The sequence below is a fragment of the Heliconius melpomene genome, chromosome 3 (genome assembly GCF_056956725.1).
Source record: "Heliconius melpomene rosina isolate 202511_hmr_F chromosome 3, ASM5695672v1, whole genome shotgun sequence".
Taxonomy (NCBI): domain Eukaryota; kingdom Metazoa; phylum Arthropoda; class Insecta; order Lepidoptera; family Nymphalidae; genus Heliconius; species Heliconius melpomene.
This window is the reverse complement of record NC_140391.1, coordinates 6,054,074-6,074,507: the sequence shown is the minus strand read 5'-3', so window position 1 is coordinate 6,074,507 and position 20,434 is coordinate 6,054,074. Positions and strand designations below refer to the sequence as shown.

The window sequence follows — 20,434 nt, the reverse complement described above, 5'->3', positions numbered from 1 at the left end:
TGCCTCAGACTTGAGAAGAACCGGCGCAAGAAACTCACTTACTTATTATTAGTGACAATAAAAGTAAATCATTGTGAAATGAAAATAATGTAAATATAATGACTCCTCCATATGGAGATCGAGTTCACAACTTTAGCGTTTATTAATAGAACTAATTGAATTAATATTGGCAAAAATAAAAAGATGAGGCCAGTCGTGGCGCAGGGGCACAAAATGTGACTGAAAAACCGGCTGGTTGTGGGTTCGATCCCCACTTGAGAAAATGAAATATTTATTTAAATTTCCATTTCCTCGCTTTGGTGTCGAGGTAAAGCGCGGCGTTGAATTCTGCCACTCAACACGCAGTGCCTCCAAAATTATATATTATTATGAGCTAGTCATCGAATCAAAATAGTTATATTATATGAAAATACATACATAAACTTATGCAGAACATCTAATCCTAGTAACGTAGAGCCTAATGGTCCTCTACTATACAACATTAAGTCCGCTTCTAAAGCTTTTCTCGGAAAAGACGGGAGTTTCATTAGTTCATCGTGTAAAAACACTACTCGTTGGACAACCTGAAAAAGAAATGAGATAATCAGTTAAAGACATTATGTAATACGTTTTAGTACGCTTTAATATTCTACGTATATAGATGAGAACGGAGAGAACATATACGTTCTCCGCTCGAATTCGAGGCACTTCAGTTCGGTTGAGTGGCAGAACTCAACGCCGAAACAATGTTAAATTACAAAAAAGGAAAAATATTATGCCAATGAAATGTATCCTATCCTATATCTTATAAAACAAAGTCGCTTTTCGTGTCTGTCTGTTGTTTCTAACTCTTCTTCTTCTAAACCACCCAACGGATTTTGATGCGGTCTTCACCATTAAGTCGAGTGTTTTTCGTAGAAGGTTTATATATAGTTTATTATTTGTACATTCTTATGTAAATTAACATAAATACGATAAATGTGTATAAAGGCCTACCCGTTGAGACCCGTAAGTACTACATGAAAAAAATGTACTGAGTATTGTTCCTCTTAATAAGATCTACAAAAAAGTCCGCGAGAGCATATTCGTATCTTTTAAGAATAACGTGTAGTGATCATTTTTCTGTCTAAAAATAATAATTTCAATATATTTTTTATTGTGAGGGATATTTTTCCATAATGGTATTAATCCTTATCCTTTAAAATACTTTATTAATTTTCTACGTTAAACGAAGATAAAATTTGCTTTTTACAATATTTCGAAATTGCGAATAGTTTTACAGAAAAACGCATTTAATTGTTGACACATTCCGCCGTTGACACATCACCTGTATGTTACTCAAGTTTCACTTATCCCTTACTCTCAGCATAAAAATAAGTACATTAGTTACGTTGGCCATTTAATGTAGACCAAAACTGTCTTTTACTGTTTTTCATTTTAATAAGTACTTTAGAAGTTGTTACAATATCAAAAAAATCCTTGCTGCGAAACGGCTCGCCACTCGCCATGCTTCCGCCGTGCCCGCTTGCCTTACATGCATCGGTGGTTCAGTGGTAGAATGCTCGCCTGCCACGCGGGCGGCCAGGGTTCGATTCCCGGCCCATGCATTCTATTTAATTTTCCTCACAGGCAGCCACGTCGTGCTTGCTTTTCATCAGGGACAGAATACCCCCTTCAGCAGTAACCACAAGCTCGAAAAAAAAAACCCGGCTGCCTTTATAGCAACGAAGATTTAGTTAGATGCGTTTGCACGTATTGGATAATTGGAGTTGAATGTATTATTTAAGCGCGATATATTTGGTTTCACATTTTTTGTAGTTGTTATTAGTAGGTAGGTTTTTGTTTATAATTTCTTCCGTTTAAAAATAGTCATTTAACTATCTAAAAATAGTCATTTAAATATATTTTAATAAGTACTTAAAACTTAAAATTAGTAGCACAGATTTAAAATTGCGGTACCTACTAAAAAATCCTTGCTGTGTAAAACAATTGGAAAATCCTTATTGAAACTACGAAAATGCGGGTTGCATTAGGGTTTAATTAATTTTCATATTATCTTAAGTGCTTTGTAAACATACATTACATGAATAATCCAGTAGTTAAAGCGGGCGAAGCCGCAAGAGGATCGCTAGTATATTATAAAACAAAGTCGCTTTTCATGTCTGTCTGTTGTTTCTAACTCTTCTTTTTCTAAACCACCCAAAGGATTTTGATGCGGTCTTCACCATTAAGTCGGGTGTTTTTCGTAGAAGGTTTATATATAGTTTATTATTTGTACATTCTTATGTAAATTAACATAAATACGATAAATGTGTATAAAGTCCTACCCGTTGAGACACTTTCGCGCATGCGCTGCTTTAATGGTAAGTACTACATGAAAATAATGTACTGGAGTATTGTTCCTCTTAATAAGATCTACAAAAAAGTCCGCGACGGCATATTCATATTTTTTAAGAATAACGTGTAGTGATCATTTTTCTGTCTAAAAATAATAATTTCAATATATTTTTTATTGTAAGGGATATTTTTCCATAATGGTATTAATCCTTATCCTTTAAAATACTTTATTAAATTTCTACATTAAACGAAGATAAAATTTGCTTTTTACGCTATTTCGAAGTTGTGAATAGTTTTAGAGAAAAACGCATTTCATTGTTAACACATCACGCCGTTCACACATCAGCTGTATCGAGTCAATTTTCACTTATGCCTTACTCTCAGCATATAAATAAGTATATTAGTTACGCTGGCCATTTAATGTAGATCTAAACTGTCTTTTAGGTTTTTTCATTTTAATAAGTACTTTAGCAGTTGTTACAATATCAAAAAATTCTTGCTGCGAAACGGCTCGCCACTCGCCATGCGTCCCGCGACGTTTTGCTTATACAAGCGAGTCCGCCGCGCCCGCCAGCCGTACACGCATCGGTGGTTCAGCGGTAGAATGCTCGCATGCCACGCGGGCGGCCCGGGTTCGATTCCCGGCCGATGCATTCTATTTAATTTTCCTCACAGGCAGCCACGTGCTGCTTGCTTTTCATTAGGGACAGAGTACCCTCTTCCCTACCCAACCGATGTCGCTGTAAAAGCCAATAGGGCTAACAGCATTAACCACTAGCTCGGAAAAAAAAAACCCGCCTGCCTCTATAGCAACGAAGATTTAGATGCGTTTGCACGTATTGGATAATTGGAGTTGAATGTATTATTTAAGCGCGATATATTTGTTTTCATATTTGTTGTAGTAGTTATTAATAGGTAGGTTTTTGTTAATAATTTCTGCTGTTTAAAAATAGTCATTTAAATATCTAAAAATAGTGATAAACATAAAAACATAAAAAACTCTTTATTTTACACCATATTAAATATATTTAACAAAAACAAAAAAAAAATCGTACAAAAAATAAATGTGAAAGGGCGGCCTTATCACTAAAAGTGATCTCTTCCAGGTAACCTAATCTTAGAGGAATCAATTTAAAAGACAGGGCATGGCGCGATCAAACATATATATATTTATACACCTGCATAAATACTATCTATAGTGATTTAAATATATTATAAAGATTGGTAGCACAGATTTAAAATTAAAGTACTAAAAAATCCTTGCTGATTAACGGTTCGTCGCCCACCACGCGTCCCCCCGTGCCCCGCAACATTTTGCTTATAATAGTGGATCCGCCGCACCCGCCTGGCTTCTTTCCCCCGGACATGGAACGAGGGCCTGCTCATTATACTGCTGAGGGATACCGATCTATAATCCTCCTCAGCATGGTCGCCGAGCTGTTCGAGAAGTTATTTCTCTCACTTCACCAGTCTCTCACACCACCAGCGGGTATACCACTCTGGGTAAACCATGCAACAGTGATCAACCGAGAGAGAGTGTGAGTGTGCAATAGCAGTCTTCCTTGACGTAGCACGCGTATTCGACCGCGTCTGGCACTCGGGCTTATTTCATAAAGTGCTCAGAGCGGGCACCCCCCAGCACGTCGCGCATGTCTTTGCCGCTCTGCTTTGTAAGTGACAGGACATTTTGCGTGAGAGTTGAGAGTGCGGGGTCTAGCAGCGACCCGATCGCTGCCGTTGTCCCAGTCAGAATTTTGTCACCTGCTCTCTACGCACTATACACTGATGACATCACAATGCCCTAGCGAGTATTACTCAGCGAGGAATCCTACAGGTAGTACAGAATCTCACCCTCCGGCGAGTGACGCAGGCACCATACTACGTGAACACCACGCGCCACTCACCGTAACCCACCCTAGGTAGAAACCCTAGAGGTACACATTAGTCGTCTCGCGTCCAACGTATTTCATTGCGCTGATGTATCGGCTGATCTGCACCTAAGGAGCAGCCCTCCGCATAGCCGGCCGCCCGAGGTCAGACGTCTTGACTTTGGTCGTTTAATCTAGGCCTCCCTCAGGAAACTGAGGGTCCAATTCCAATCCCCCCCCCCCCGCATCCCCTTCCATGTGTCTGCTCTAAAGCAGGTTTTCGTCTGAGACCGCGGTCAAAGAACCAAGACCCTGATAGTTGATTAAGTTTTCTGTTGTTTGTGTTATTATTTGTGTTTATTTTAAGACAATCGGAAAATCCTTATTGGAACTAACAAAATGCGGGTTGCAGTAGGGTTTCAGTAATTTTCACATTATCTTAAGTGCTTTGCAAACACATACATTATATGAGTAATTCAATAGTTAAAGCGGGCGAAGCCGCGAGTGGGTCGCTAGTAATGAATATAATTAAAAATCACAACATACCATATCGACGTTTTTCAGAATAGCCCAAGTTAATAAAACTTTGCCGATTTCCACAAATTTCTGTAACAGTTCTTGTTGTTGCAACTTCTCGAAGGCTTCTTCGGGTTCCATGTGCACGAGCCCAAGTTGAGGGTATTGGGAGCGTTTAAAGAAATAATGATCGCGTACATAGCCTTGTGGATTGTGGATTTGTCCTATTGTTAATGTAAGATGTATAATGTTATTTTTGTATTGGGAAAACCGAAAATATTGAAAAATTGTCGATTTTAATTTTTTTTTTAAAGAAAAGTAATAAGTATACATATGTATATAAAGATCCCTATGTACTTCAAATATTTCATTAAAATACAATTATACAATAACTTACTTGTTTTAAAGTCAACCAAAAAATATTCATTATGTAAATCTTCAGGTATTCCAAAATAGTCTAAAGATTCTCTTAAAATTTGAACAAACTGCGTATCTTCTTGTACAGGAAATTGAGATGGGATACTTCCTTCATTGTCCGCTAAAGGGAGTAGAATAATTTAAAATATAACGTGAGTACACATCAATATAACACGTAAAAAACTTTGTGGAAAAAAATAACTTTAAATAGAATTATAAGTAATATATAAAAATGCTTACAAGGGCCATGTACAATAATTTTCTTAGCAGCAGGAACGTTGGCTGTTAATAATATAGAAGCATCACATTGTTCCTTGCGCAATATTTGTTTTAAATCTTTAAACATAATTCCGTGAACACTGTGTACTACCTGCGATTCAATATTATTATATTAAGCCTAAATTATTCATTTAATTTAACTTTCTATGAAAAATATACTAAATATAGTGTATAAGTATTAAGGTAAAAAAATATATTATATATCTTTCTCTCGGCACGAACATGTTCATGCAAGAAAAATATTGAATTGTCAGTTTCGTAAACGTAAGAAAATCGGAACCAAGAAGTAAGTCAAAATAGAACTGCAAGATTTATCTTATATTCATTGATACAGATAAGTGTAGGTAATTAAAGTATGTTAAAAAACCTACATACCATCCACAGAATAGACAATGCAGCACCAATAAGCCTTTGGCCATCTTCATGCGGTGTTCTCACATAAAACATAACGTATCCTATAATATAATTATACAGCGCAAAGGCAGCCTGCTGAGGCAATCGTGGGATAAATCTAATTAGATGGCGTAGTAACTTGAACATGTCGTCTTGATGGTCGCGGGTTAAGCGTTCTAGTACGTGACGGAGGAAAAGCGCGGAATCTTCTACCAGACATCCCCATATTACCTGTTTGTTAGACAGAATATCTTATGTATAAAATAATACAGTAAAATGTTTGTACATGCATATCTTCGAAACTATTGGATAGATTTAAATAACTTAACTTGCAGTATTTTTATTGTAAAACTATTGGACCTGGAAAGAGCATTTCCAAATCAACCGAAGTGGAATAATTTCGATACTTTGGAGAGGGAATGTGTCGTTAAACTTAGTGTCTACAAATTCGTCAAAACAAGTCTAAAAATTCAATTCAATAGACCTGATAAGCAACTTCATAAACAGAACATCCCTCTCTAGAAACCGCGGCATCATCCAACAGCGATATTATTTCAGCCACCGCGGAACACAACACCGAGGGGAATAACGCCGGAGCCACTTGCGTATGGTGGGAGCCGCGGACTCCTTCTACCATTTCCTCGTCAGCTGGAGCTAAAGGAATAAAAATAAATTTATAAAAGATTAATTCTTTTTTGTTCAGCTCGAAGCTGCATTTCGCATAAAGAGTAGGCAGAGGGACGGTGGAGTAGGTGGGCGGAAGGACAAGGAGGCATTTCGCTCCCCAATTTCATCTCGACGCCTCAGTTTGTAGTATTACCAGAGCGGTCATATATAAATTATGATATTTTTTTGCTTTGCTAGTTCTGCAGAGGTTTGTAGTTCTGAATGATTGGCGGATATGTGCAGTTTAAAGTATTTAGGACGTCGTGGTACAGCGGCACAGCAATGTAAGCTTGAAATTTATGGGTATCATTCCTACTTTGGAGAATGAAATACTTTCGTTTACTAGCTAGTAGAAGATATAACTAACGCACAGTGTTGAGTTACGTCCGTACTCAATCGGTAATGTGCCAAAATTTGATGGCGCATTTCCGCCTATCTCTCTATCTGCTATAATTGGGATACAGCGTGAAGATATATATATAAATATATATAAATATATATAAATATATATAAATATATATAAATATATATAAATATATATATATAAATATATTATATCTTACGTTCAACATGATCATCAGCCGCGTGATCCAAGGCGGGTTCGCGAGCCGCTTGCCGTGTTATTGGTATCGTCGTGATTAGGAAACTTTCACGCTCAGCTTTCTTCTTATCGTCCCTCTGTTGTAATGCTTTCTTTATTGCCTCGGTTTGTTGCTTTTTACGTGTTTTTGTTGCTGTTACTAGAGAACGCTGGAAAACATATATTGAGTGATGATTTTTCGTAAACTGTAAATATATTAATGTTTATGTAGCAACTTACATGTCTTTCTTGGTTTAAAGTCATTTCCATATCCTTATCCTTAACTTGTGGGCACCATGGCGGATCAACGACAGCTAATGACTCAATGCCTATTTTAGGCGACGGAAGAGTGAATTCTATTCCTGGTGGAGGTACTTTGAACGTGACAGATGCGCCTTCTTCCATACGGGGCCACACTTGATATCTGAGTTTCCACAACACTTGGAATCGCAATATGGCGTTTATTCTGGAATTTTAATACAATTTACTTTTAGATGACACTGATATAGCATGGCATCATAGTTTTGGCCAGCTGTACACACTATATTTTATTCGGGATTCGGAGCGCGAAAGCGGAGTTTCACAATTTTTAATTAACATGCAATGTGCAATGTTTGTAAAAATTGTGTAGGGGGGATGCATAGCCCGGTTACAAAAATAGGTTCCTTTCTGTCTACCTATCATATTCGGGTACAGCGTGAAGCTAAAAAAGAAAATATGGTACATGATGCTTTAATAATAATAATAATAGTGCCATAATAATACTTTATTGCACTAAAATAAACAAAAAATCAGTAGAGTAACAATAATTACAGAAAGACAATACAAAGTGCAATGGCGGCCTTATCACTAAAAGCGATTTCTTACAGGCAACCATTTGAAAGGACTTATTACATAAAAGACAGCGAAAAGGTGCAAAAAGTAATAATAAATATGATACTATTAAATATAAATACGTTATTTATCATACATACACTGATAAATACACAACATACATACATATATACATACAAATACATAAATATATATTATTTCATACACACCGAATCCCAGGATCGGTGCTCTTAAGCGCTTTATGCATAATGTGCTGGGCTTGGTCGGGCGCCCGCACCGCCGCCAGGGCAAACAGCGCTGCAGCGCACGCGCTCAACTCGCGCTCGGGCTCTAGCAGCAGCTGCCAAGCCGCGCCCGCCGCCTCCGCAAACACCTCCGACGGTAGCGTCGTGGCGCCCTTTACTAGTGCGGCCAGCGGCGCGTGGTACGCCTCCCGGACCTGGGATTTTATATTACTTAATTAATAAAATACATCTCTTTATAAAAAACTCTTACATAAATGTGGAAATAAGTATTTTATTTAAATAAATATTTGATGGCCATCAATCTTACATATTTTGCGTCTCTTATTTACAGTATTTATTTTGCGCTTCTTTGAGATCTGATCGCCTCCTACTATTCTTACTAAACGATCTATGTGTGATGATATATACACATATAGATACATATGTCGCGGGATGGATTGATGGAAATTGATAGCGTGGTCAACGTAATCGCCATCGCCATGGACAGTGTGCACGCAGCTCAAGCGAGTTCACATAGAACTCAACCTATTCACTTTACATACGTTAATATACCGTAGTAAGTAAGTACCGTCAAACTACCCATCAACTTATAATTATGTGAAATGATATATCAATGAAAACCTAATAAGTACTTTCAGTTAATTATTTTGTAACATATACATATACACAAATGTACGCGCCTGAGACTTGATATACTTGAGTATGGGGGGTGGGTCCGCGGGCGGGTAAGGCCCGGGCGGGGGCTCGGCGGGGGGCACGGCTTGCTCGCCACCCGCCGCGCGGTACGCCAGACCCGCGCTCTCTATTACTGATCGGTCGATCCTGTGATAATCACGTACACATATAAAACATAGTAAAGAATATATTACAGCATATTGCTAGGGTTCTTTTATAAGCATAAGACCGGCGTAATGCATAGAAAAAAAATCTAAGTCATCCCAACAGTCATCCAAGCCTGCTAACGTAATACTGTTCATTTTTATAAGTTTTACCTACCATCATGAAACTTTTACAGAACGCTATGTGAGCCTGACTCACACTTGACCTTTTTCAAGTTTTATTAATATTTATTATTAAAAGTAAAAAAATGTGTGTTTTTAGTAAAAGCACAAATATCAAAAACTGATGCTAAAATTTCGACAATAACTCTAAAGCACTTAGAAAAAAACAATAATAATAAATAGGGAAAAACAATAAGATACCTGTCACTAACGTGTTCAGAAGGTTTACGAGTTCGCCTTCCTCTTCTAACGTCCCCAATTACTTCTTCGTTATTAGTTGTATTTATTTCGGGTCCAAATTTTTCACCATAAATCTATGTATAAGGAGAAATAATTATTATCTATACTGTGCACAGATAATAATTATTTCTCAAGTACAAGACAGTGCGCCCGCGAGGTCTAAGCTGAGCTTTGTACTAGTAGTAAGTAAATCCAATTGTTTGGCTTAAATCGGTTTAAACTGTTTTTTAAAAATTGGACTTTCCAAGAGGTGTAGCCTCTTGTAATGCTAACTGCGCCACATATTTAATTCTTAATATTATCAATTTCTTAGAAGTAAAAGATAAAATTGGAACTATCACTGTACAAATATGGAAAAATGTATGTGAACAAACAATAGAAAAGAAAAATATATATTGTGGACATAATATATATTTTCTTCTTGATGAAATAACAGAAAGGTTATTAACACAAACGGCACATGAGACGAGTGTAAAAATTAAGAAATTATTTAAAAATGATGAGGATGCAATGTCTGGCGTACAAGAATGATATTTTGTTATGTAGATTTTTTTTTATTTATTTTTAATAAAAACCTTTATTTTTATTTTATTTCTCTAGCTTTATTTTTATAAGTAAAGTAGCTTGCATTTATAAGTGATTATAAAATCACTCTAAAAATGCAACGCTCAGCTTAAGCCTTGCGAACTGAATAAAAGTCAGTCAGACGTCAGATTATATATTATAAAAGACTAACCCCAGGGTCTGGGGGTCCTAGGATCTTAACCTAAATGAATGATATATAACTATTGTTAATGCTTATTATAGTGATCAATGCTACCTTTTGTACTGATTTCATAAGTCTGACCGTAGATCGCATATTACGCCTGAAGCAATAAGGGTGACAAAAGTTCTGATGACAGCATACATAGTTGAACGAATTCAAATACTTTACGATCACCTGAAAAATATATATGTAGTAATTTTAAAATTTTGATACTATGCGAAAAGAAATGAAAACATGGTACGAAAAGATTGGTTATTAATTTAAAAAATATCCTGCTTTGAATTTGGATAGAACTGTGATTTTTGCTTGACCTCAAGGGATTTCCTAGGGATTTCCTAGTATGCTGTTGGTCAGCACTGATCGTGTTGGCAGTCATCGTGTTAATATATACATTTATTATATTGTACTTTCGTCCAATATTTAAGCCAAAATTAGAAATTTCAATTTAAAATACAGGAATATATTGTATTCTAACATAATGCTTAAAATGTTAAAAGTGAATTTTAACTAACTTTTAGCCAAGGAAAACTTTTGCCAGTATCAGGCGGATCGGTAGAATTACTGTCCGGGCTGTCAGGTGGGTGGTCGTGATCGTCTGACAGCACTCCTGGACTCTCTTCACCTCCGCTATCTTCATTTGGCATTATTACAGTGCCACCTAAAAATGTAGAGGTAAAGTTTTTTTTTTAGGTTCTGCTGTATCCTGCATATAGCAGGGTAAGCAGAAGAAACCAAGTATTAAGACAGAAAAGAAAGTCCGTTTTCCACTGATCAATTTTGAGGCATTGCCCGGTGATTACATATAACACAGATAACACTTTTATATTATTATTATCTATTAATAAGCATAAATATAGGTGGAGCTAATAAATAGTTTTAAGATAATATTTTATAACATAATTATTCTTAATTAAATACTTAGTATTCTTTGAGGATTATTATTACGTTGCATAAATTGCATTTTTTAAAGAAAAAGAAAACTAACCTGTTCCTGGATATACTTCTGAAGTGTCACTTCTATCTGATAAAGAAGACACTTTCCTTCTGCTCTGAATGGAATCAGATCTTCGATTCACAACTGAAAGTAGATTGAGAATCAAAATTTAAAAGTAGTTTGTAATGTATACTTTTCTTTTTTTTTTAGCTTCACGTTGTATTCTACATGTAGAAGGGTAGGCAAAACGAAGCTAGTATTAAGACACTTCGATGGGCCCACACACCGTTCAATTTTCGAGACAGTGCGTGTTAAAAGACGAAACTCAACGTCGCGCGTTGTTTTGTTACCAGAGCGAAGAAATAGATCGAACCGACCACAGCAGTCGCGTATACAAATGCTGTTCATTCACGATACTCACACATGAGGGTTGCAATGTAGACTTTATAATAATTAAATATAATAGTAGCTGTATTTAGCGGGTAGGCGGTCATAAAACACATATAATACACGCATATAAAGAAATTAAAACAACAATCAAGAAACCGTTGAGGAACATCGGCATAGGGTCTGGCTGTAAACGTGGTTATGAGTCCGATTACCACTCGGGGGATAAATTATTTCCAATTTCGCGTTTTGGCAACAAGACAAACTAAGAAAATCTTACAATCATCAACTTCCCGCGTGTCCTTCTGTCTCAATTTAATAGACCGTCGTTTAAAAGATCCAAAGGCGGCGTGTTGTTGCGTGTTCCTGCGTGCTACGCCTTTACCGCGCGATCCTAGACGAGATTTCTTGTCGTCGCCACTTGGAATAGCTTCAGGAAGCTGTAAAATAACATAATTAATAGTATATAATATAATAAATAATATAATTTTCACTTCAAATGGGATTTTTGAGAAGATAACAATATTGTTGATAAGAAGATTCCAATGTGGCATTGCAAATGACACATAGAAAATTAGAAGGGTATTGTATCTATTCAATTTCGAAGTAACGCAATAAAAATAGCCATGGTCATAAAGCAAAAACTTACTGTAACATTGCTCCCACCAGAAACATTTTCTGGTTCGTGCAGTACGAAGGATATTTTCCTTTCAGTTTCAGCTCCCGCTATTGATTGTAAACTTTGGGCCGAAGCTTGAGAGTGTCCCATACTAGACAATGCCATACTCCATCTCCTATTAGCCTCCCTACAAAATCGGAATAAATATTAAAATAACTTTATTTACTGAAACAATAACTATTTCCAACTAATATGAATAATTTAACTCTGGAGCCTTACATTTTTTGGCATGCCCACGTAGAAAAGCAATTTTACTAGTTTTAACTAAACTATATTATAATCCTAACTAAGTACGGTAGAGTATTTGAAATGAATAATGTCTCGTGGTTCTTAAATAACATACCTTAAGTCATATTTTTTAAATGTACCATGCATTCAGTGGTTACACACTTTTATTTTTCCGATATTTTATTTAATAGATCGACGGAGAAATGCAGACATTCTATCTCGTAAAAGTTATAACAATAGATTATATATAAAAAATAAAATAAAAATTTAATTATTAAAAAAAAACATTAGAAAGCGAAATACTAACTCTATTTATATACTACATACCTAAGTTACATAATAAGTATCATATATAAATTTTACATAAATATATAAAAAAAACAGTCTGCATTTACCGGTAGACCAGGTGCCCAAAAATGTTAAAGTGAAACCTAAATAACCTAAACAACTAATTATGTTAAAACTAACAGTGTTTAACATATCGAGTATTTAATGCCGTGTTTTATCCAATATATGGGTATTTAAACTATGTGCATGCACATTTTCACATGTGCAATATAACATGCATTATTCCATATACACATACTCGACTGGCATTAATGCGTGTTGACTGCTAAGAGCCCTGTCAAAATGAAAATTTCGATCATAAATATGAACTCATTATACGTAACTAATGTAAACATAAACGACTCACTTATTATTACACAATAAACGTCTCCGCTTTTGCATCCACCTTAGCAAAAAATAATAACACAAAATAAATTGACACAACGAATAGATTGGAACTACTTACCAAACGATAATGATAATACTATAATAATATAGCGATTATAGTGGATTCTTTTTTGTACCTGTACACTCGGTCCCAAGGGCCCCTCTCTTTGAGTGAGGACCGACAGGATTTTGGAAGGTTCTGGTAGGTTTCGCGGAGAAAGGCTGTTATTTCTAATAGTAAAACGCATGCCACCATTCGAAGTGCTCGTGGACATTCAGCACCAATTGTCTTGCCGGGTAATCTAATGCTGGCTGTTTGTTGGAAAGAAAGGTATTGAAATAAGTAAAATTTCTTTAAAAAATCATCCTTTTCCTAGTCGCTATGGGGTGTGTAGTTGATTTAGGGTACAAGTCTTGTGAAATATTAAATCTAAAGTTAAATGTGTCCGTTATGTTACTAAAGCTATTACTCAATATAAATATATCACTCAATATTCCGTATATCGATAGTAATTGGAACGGTAAGAAAAGATATCTTCTAGTTGATTATTTCCTTCTTTCGTCGTTGCAATTAATATCTATTTATATTTATTCTATGTTATATAACCTATGTGTGGGCAATGGAAAGTTTTGACTATTTTAATAATAGTCAAAACAATATTGGATTACAAATTAAAATTGACTTAATTCATCAAAACTGTTAACTATTAACTAATTAAACATAAAGAGAATTATTTCGAAAAATGCACCTTCATCTAAAAAGTCTTCCTCCTCATCTTGTTGCAGTAGGTCTCTTTGACCGTCAGGATCGTTGACCAAATTGACAACTGTATCTATGTGTTTTCTATCTTCGTTTAACATATCCTCTAATCTATTTCCTATAGCCTGAAATACAAAAACAAAGAATAATCAGGTATTATAAAACTAAATCATGTATTTTTAATTTGTGTTTTTAAAGTATTATACTTACCTCAGCCCATTGATAAAAAAGTTTACCAGCTAACCGTTGTCTTCTCAACTGTAGTGACCCTGAGGATACTAACAAACAAAAAATTCTCTAAATATATGAATATTAAATATTGTTGTAAATTGAATGATTAATAATATAAACTTACATGGATTTTTACCCATATTAGATTTAAGCCAATAGGGCCATTGTCCTTTATTACAGTTATGCACTAAATGTGCACATTCAAGTAGTATGGCAGCTCTAGCTACTACTACTGTATGTGGCTGAAAAAAATATAGAAAGGTAAACAAATAGAAAATAATTTAAGAAAAATAAGGTTAAATATGAGGCCGTCGCGGTTTAGCGGTACAGTGTACGATTGTAAGCGCGTCGGTTGTGGGTTCGATTCCCAATTAGGGAAGTGAATTATTTTCATTTTCGGCATCTAACACGCTATTTCATGGTAATTGAGCAATGTGTGGGGAACGGAGTATCAAAATATTAGGTTCCCCTTTACTACGGTACAGCGTGAACATAAAAAAAATCATATACAAACCAAATCTAGCAAAGCGGCCATAAACAAAGCGTCAGGCGTGGCCCCCGGCTGTGTAGCATCCAATATAAAGCTGAACCTCGATAGGCCAGAATATAACGGCGCGGCCGCGACTAGTCTTCTACGCTTTAGTACCACTACTTCTGATTCACCACCGCCTGAACCACCTTCTGCTGACCCTCGGCGTGACATATCTAATAAGTTCAAGGAACATTTTAGAATTTCCTATCTTACTCTCCTACTAATATGATAAAAATAGAATTTTGTGAGGATGGATGTATGTATATTATTCTAATTTCACGCAAAATCTAGTAAACAGATTTAGACAAAATTTTAGTCAGGTAGCTTATACAGGATGGAAGAGACAGCGCTTCTTTTACTGAAACTGCATATAGGGTAAAATATTTCAATCCCAGAGCTAAAAAAAATAATCAAGGTACCTCAACAGTTTTGACGTAGGATTTTTTTTTCATTTCACGATTTTTATCCATACCTGTATTTCGTGTGACGGACACATAAGTGTACGACGTTGCCGCTTTGACAGGTAAATGTGTGCGTGCCTATGTTATACTTGACAAATGGCGTTTTATTTTAAAACAATAATTTTATTATTTATTTTGTTTGAAAAAATAACTTTTTCATTTTTGGGAAATATTTTTTTCTGAGTAGTTGAAACTGTTTCATTTAAAGTGGTGCTGATAATTCCATCCTGTATATCAGAATAACACACATAGTACAAATTATGTAAGCATTTGGTATAATTTAGCTTTAATATAACAACAGCTTTAAATAGGTGAAGTTTATGTTTCAACTCTATACATAAACTTAATACAACTTACATCCACCGGTAGTCTCTTCAATACTCCCATCGCGTTTTTTCCCCATCTTCCTCAGACCAAATCTATTTAATCGATCTTCTACTCGTTTTCTTGCTCTGTAACACAAGAAGTAAATATAAACAATCAATTTTCCGAAGGGTCCGAAGGTTACTAAGGATTCGAGGGTGAAAGAGTCAAAGAAGAAGTATAACTGAGCCTCTAGGATAGATCTTATACAGTAGGTGTGACATAAAATATTATAACACACACATTTACCTATTAAGAGTATATCCTACTCTCCTCTTGACATGTACGGGGCGCGACACGTGCACGGGGTGCGTGTGGAAGGGGCGCGCGAGGGACGCCATGCTGCCCGATATTGGGAGAGATTCGCCGGAGCCGCCGCCGTTGCGAGTTAGAGATTGAGCTTGTGGCTTTTGACGGAACCAGTTCACTGTGTAAATATGTTTTGTGGTTTAATTTATTATAATTTTTAGATTTTTCTTTATGATTGTTATTTAATAAAATAAATGATTGGACAGAAAAATATTGGTCTATACAGTAAAACTGCTACATATGTACTTACCTATACCACTAATATGAAACTTAGAAGGTATAGATTTAGAATGCGTTATCTTATGATGCGGCGTTATATCTGTAGACGACGCTGAGGGAATTGTCCGCTCTGATTGTCTTGGAGTTAACTGATACCTTCTTGTACGCACTGATAGTGGAGATTGACTTGCTGATTCATCTCCACCTTCAGTTTCTAGAAGACTCTAAAAGTTGTATAAATATTTTATTATTTTATTTATATATCTACATCAATAAAATACTTACGATTAGCTTAACTAACAAAGAATGAAACTTCAAAGTGTAAATTACTTAGGAACTTTAGTTTCAATCGGATTTTTACAATATTGAATGAATAATAGATTATTTACATATACATGTGTTATTAGACTTACATGTGCACCAGTTGAAGAAGTGCTACGTTTTTTGAAGAATTTCTTATGACTTCTATCATCCGCGGCGCAACCTGAGTCTGCGCCAGTGTCCGAGCCGCGCTCATCGTCCTGTGCTCTTGGAATATGTCTAGAAATTTATGATTCACTTATTAATTAGGCGTTTAATACCTAAATATTACTATGAACTTATGTGTATATATATATGATGTGGGTATATTCTGATATTAGTGGATCTTTTCCTTAGCTCACTGAAAACATTTAAAATATTTAGGTGAGATCACTTCTGTACAGTACAATTAACTAAAACAGCTAAATGGTCTAAAGGGAGTTTTTTCATTTGCAAAGTGTATTAGTGTAAATGTCATAAATTATATCAATACATTAAATACATCATAATGTAAAAAATCACCGTATAACCCTAGTGGTTTGCATGTTAGCCTCCTTGGTCTGAGTGCCTGGCCTCTCCGCGGTGTCCATGAGAGCGCTGAACGCCACCACGCGGAATTCTCCGCCGTGGGCCTCTCTCACGTAACTTAGTAGAAGGCGGATTTCCGCGTAGAGAGCCTGATTAATATAATTGAAATATTTTTTACTATTTAATTTTTTAGTAAACCTCTTCAGAACTGTTCAAGCTTTTTACAACTAAGCCATGAATTTTCATTAAGCTACATCGAAATTTGTATATGCACATGCAGTCATTTTTAATTTGACAAAATATTTGTATACGAGTCTAGATATCGATTTATTTTTTAGACCGTCATCGCGCAGCGGCAGAGCGTCTGACTGTAATCACGGTAGTTGTGGGTTCAATTGACACAAGGGAACAAATATTTTCAATTCTTCGCTATGGTAACAAAAATATATTTTAATCCTTAGAAAGTACTTGAAAAAAAAATTCGAAAATTTTTATTAGGGTACTTACTGAATTATCGAGTAATTTCAATTCTTTATGAATGAGCGCAAATCTAGTAACTAAAACTCTAAATGTAGATTCCACTATGAAATTTTCCAGTGCTCTGTTCGCGTTGGGCCCCTGTCCCGCACCAAAGTTAGTAGCATATCCAGTTTGAAGATTACTTATATCTGGAGACTTTGAGAAGTTTCTTTTTTGCTGATCTAAATTTCGCCAATATAACATATCAAAAAATATAGTATCTAAGAAATATTTATATATAGAATGGAATATTTGTGATAAACCCGATAACCAGTGGCTGTCGTGGCCTACCAGAAACGCCACGGTTTTGGGATCGATTCCCACTTGGAGAATTAATTATTTTCATTTTCTCCCTCTGGTAACAGGACAGAACGCGGCGTTGACAACCGTCACATGACATGCAGCTTCGAAAGTCAGATAGTGCCTTAACACTAAATTCTCTCTGCCTACCATGCAATATAGCAGTAGGCAGATGGAGCTAAAAAAAATATTCTCAATAAACTTCTTTGGGTTTTCACTCAAATCCTTTTATGATCTTATTAGGGATAGCGCTACTTACTCATAGGAGACACCATAGCCGCTGGTTCAGTACAATAACCCAAAGTAGCATGAAGATTATCCAATACTTCCCGGATCGGCGCAAATTTGGTCATTTCTTTTAAACGTAAAGTAAATTTAGTGACAGATGCCGAGCGTAGTAGTTTGAGCGAGTTTCTCGCTTGTACTCGAAGACATTCCGCTTGAGGGCCTCTCAAAGCTGTGGTACAGCCGTGAGAGCATCCTAGCTGGCGAAGTAATCTGGAAAAGTAATTTAAATCATTTTTTGAACCTCTTGTGGAGCAGTGAGCCAGCATGTGATTGGAATGGTTCGATTTCCACCCGGAAAAATGATATTTTTTTTTATCGTTCTGGGAAGACAAAGCTGGGGATCGATTTTTACCATTCTCAACACACATCTCGAAAAATGGCCTAAGAATCTTACCACTAGATTTCCTACCTTTTTAAATTATTATTATTATATATGTTTTACAAAATTATCTTAGAAAATTATCAAAACAGCTGTCGCTAAAATTTAGAGATCCAATTTAGCCACCCCTGCACGGAAAAATAAATATTTTTTCCGTTTAGCTAATAATATTTTAATTATTAATTTGAAAAAGATCAAAATAAAATATGTTGCTTGAAATTTAATTATTAAGACTAACTAACTTATTAAGATCAATATTGCTTTACAAAATATATATTTTTTGTTATTTATACTAATTTCGTACCTTAGAATGATATACATGAGCATAAAGTAGGGACAATCAAAATTTTCTTGTACTTTTGGCTTCTCCTTATTTTCACTCCCTTCTACATTTGTGGAATCTTGACTTTGTGCACATGGTATACCTGAATCTCTTTCCTGAAAATGTATTATTAATAAGTAAATTTTTTTTTTTTTCAGCTTGTGCATGAACGTTTAACCTTCTTAAACTAGAGGCCGTCGTGGCGCAGGGGCACAAGGGTGTGACTGTAACACGACGCTTGTAGGTTCGATCCCCACTCCTGGCAATTAACAATTATTTCTTAATATTTTCACTTCTTCGCTCTGGCACCACAATAAAAAGCCTGCCGTTGAGTTCCGCTATTCAACACAAAATTAGCTTTCTAAAGCTTTGCGCATTGTTTACTCGGGAACAAAATAATCAAAAGAAAGAAAATTATATACTATATAGAAGAGTACCTTGCTGTCCTTATCCTTTTGAAACTCTGCCAAAGGATCAATAGTCTCTGGCTGGGAGTCCTCGTTTTCATCTGTTTGCCAATTCTTGTGAACACCAATTTCCATAAGAGTATCAACTAGGTTCAACATAACTTCCATTACTCTTATTGTTATGTAGAAACTGTCCATTGTTGAAACTGAGTATACTGCCTATCAAATTCAATTTTTTTGTTTAGTTTTTTAAATGATCGTACCGTTTTGTTACTATGTAAATAAAATATCTAATACAAATATTTATTATTATTTTTATGTCAAGGCTAAAAAAATAAAATGTTTTCAAAAAAAATGTGGCATTTACGATCTATAAATATATTTGGGTATTAATAATTATACACTAAAAGGAACATTACGACCTTGAGGACAACTTGAAAATCAATGTCGCCATCTTTAGTAATATAATGAACAGATCCAGCCGCTTCTTGTATTTCTTCCACAATGTAAGTTATGTTCGAATCAGTTTGCGACCGAGTTAGACTCGGCTTACGTTCAGGGGTGGGTATGTGTTGAGATCCTTGCATACTGACTGAGTCCATTTGAGATTCAAGGGAACCCTGGGATGGATACGATATTAAATAATTAAGTGAAAATGCTACATAATCGTTAGTAATCTATATATATAAAAGGAAATGTTGTCACTGACTGAAGTGAATTCACCCCTAAGGGTAATTTCACATTAATATTCACAATAACATTTTACATTGCAAGCTTTCAAATGTTTCTTTAAAATAATATTACTTATTTTGCCGTCACGTAAAATAAATAAATAGTAACAATAAGTATACCTGTCTAGTTTTTGAAAGGTAGTCTGGTGAAGGAGACGGCGTATGCTCGGTCACAGTTATTATGGGATTTTTCTTCTTTTGTGCATACGATGGTTTTATGTTCATAACATGAGCTCTTTCGGTTTTTACCTCTCCGATGTATCTGGAAAAATATATTTCCTTTATAACCAAAATGACACATTCATTCCATATATTTTACCCTATTAGACTACTTTGTGATTGTGCAGTTTCAACATTATAAAACCGTATTTTGTATTTGGTTTATTTACATTCTAAAGATATTTTTTTAAGTGCTGATGAATAGCGTGTCACTTTAATTCAGTTTTTTAACGATATTATCACTTTACAAGCGATAGTTGGCTCTAATCATGCAAGAATATGCAATGCAATATATTTTTTATTATGTAATGATTACATGCCAATATGACTTTTTAGAACTTAGCAGCATTTAGCATTATAATTACAAAGGCGGCAATTATATTAATTTCGGTATTTTAATTAAACGAAACTGAACTAAGCTTTAACTTTAAAGATGATTATTATTTGTTTTATGTTTATACTTTTAATCTATGATACTAAAAAAACTAATCTACGCATAAGAT

At 35.3% G+C, this 20,434-nt stretch overlaps 1 protein-coding gene across 8 annotated transcripts in view; it reads right to left on the bottom strand.

Moving 5' to 3' along the window:
• Positions 1 to 20,434, bottom strand: part of unc80 (unc80, NALCN channel complex subunit) — a 39,874-nt gene that overhangs the window by 13,584 nt on the left and 5,856 nt on the right. For 6 of the 8 annotated variants that reach the window (XM_085207406.1, XM_085207400.1, XM_085207403.1 and 3 more), the window contains 34 exons: positions 19,833 to 19,974; positions 19,404 to 19,601; positions 19,012 to 19,200; positions 18,557 to 18,690; positions 17,845 to 18,083; positions 17,274 to 17,467; positions 16,761 to 16,915; positions 16,352 to 16,478; positions 15,970 to 16,162; positions 15,660 to 15,837; positions 15,405 to 15,499; positions 14,569 to 14,759; positions 14,179 to 14,296; positions 14,034 to 14,101; positions 13,813 to 13,948; positions 13,201 to 13,375; positions 13,044 to 13,082; positions 12,936 to 12,971; positions 12,092 to 12,248; positions 11,723 to 11,882; positions 11,107 to 11,199; positions 10,634 to 10,779; positions 10,176 to 10,295; positions 9,317 to 9,429; positions 8,795 to 8,936; positions 8,079 to 8,308; positions 7,276 to 7,501; positions 7,019 to 7,205; positions 6,274 to 6,443; positions 5,772 to 6,020; positions 5,358 to 5,487; positions 5,098 to 5,238; positions 4,731 to 4,924; positions 418 to 563 (listed from right to left, as the gene is read on the bottom strand). In XM_085207406.1, the coding sequence (XP_085063532.1) occupies positions 418 to 563; positions 4,731 to 4,924; positions 5,098 to 5,238; positions 5,358 to 5,487; positions 5,772 to 6,020; positions 6,274 to 6,443; positions 7,019 to 7,205; positions 7,276 to 7,501; positions 8,079 to 8,308; positions 8,795 to 8,936; positions 9,317 to 9,429; positions 10,176 to 10,295; positions 10,634 to 10,779; positions 11,107 to 11,199; positions 11,723 to 11,882; positions 12,092 to 12,248; positions 12,936 to 12,971; positions 13,044 to 13,082; positions 13,201 to 13,375; positions 13,813 to 13,948; positions 14,034 to 14,101; positions 14,179 to 14,296; positions 14,569 to 14,759; positions 15,405 to 15,499; positions 15,660 to 15,837; positions 15,970 to 16,162; positions 16,352 to 16,478; positions 16,761 to 16,915; positions 17,274 to 17,467; positions 17,845 to 18,083; positions 18,557 to 18,690; positions 19,012 to 19,200; positions 19,404 to 19,601; positions 19,833 to 19,974 (5,211 nt within the window). The remainder of the gene's footprint in view (positions 1 to 417; positions 564 to 4,730; positions 4,925 to 5,097; positions 5,239 to 5,357; positions 5,488 to 5,771; positions 6,021 to 6,273; positions 6,444 to 7,018; positions 7,206 to 7,275; positions 7,502 to 8,078; positions 8,309 to 8,794; positions 8,937 to 9,316; positions 9,430 to 10,175; positions 10,296 to 10,633; positions 10,780 to 11,106; positions 11,200 to 11,722; positions 11,883 to 12,091; positions 12,249 to 12,935; positions 12,972 to 13,043; positions 13,083 to 13,200; positions 13,376 to 13,812; positions 13,949 to 14,033; positions 14,102 to 14,178; positions 14,297 to 14,568; positions 14,760 to 15,404; positions 15,500 to 15,659; positions 15,838 to 15,969; positions 16,163 to 16,351; positions 16,479 to 16,760; positions 16,916 to 17,273; positions 17,468 to 17,844; positions 18,084 to 18,556; positions 18,691 to 19,011; positions 19,201 to 19,403; positions 19,602 to 19,832; positions 19,975 to 20,434) is intronic. The other 2 variants (XM_085207404.1, XM_085207405.1) reach the window with 2 other exon arrangements.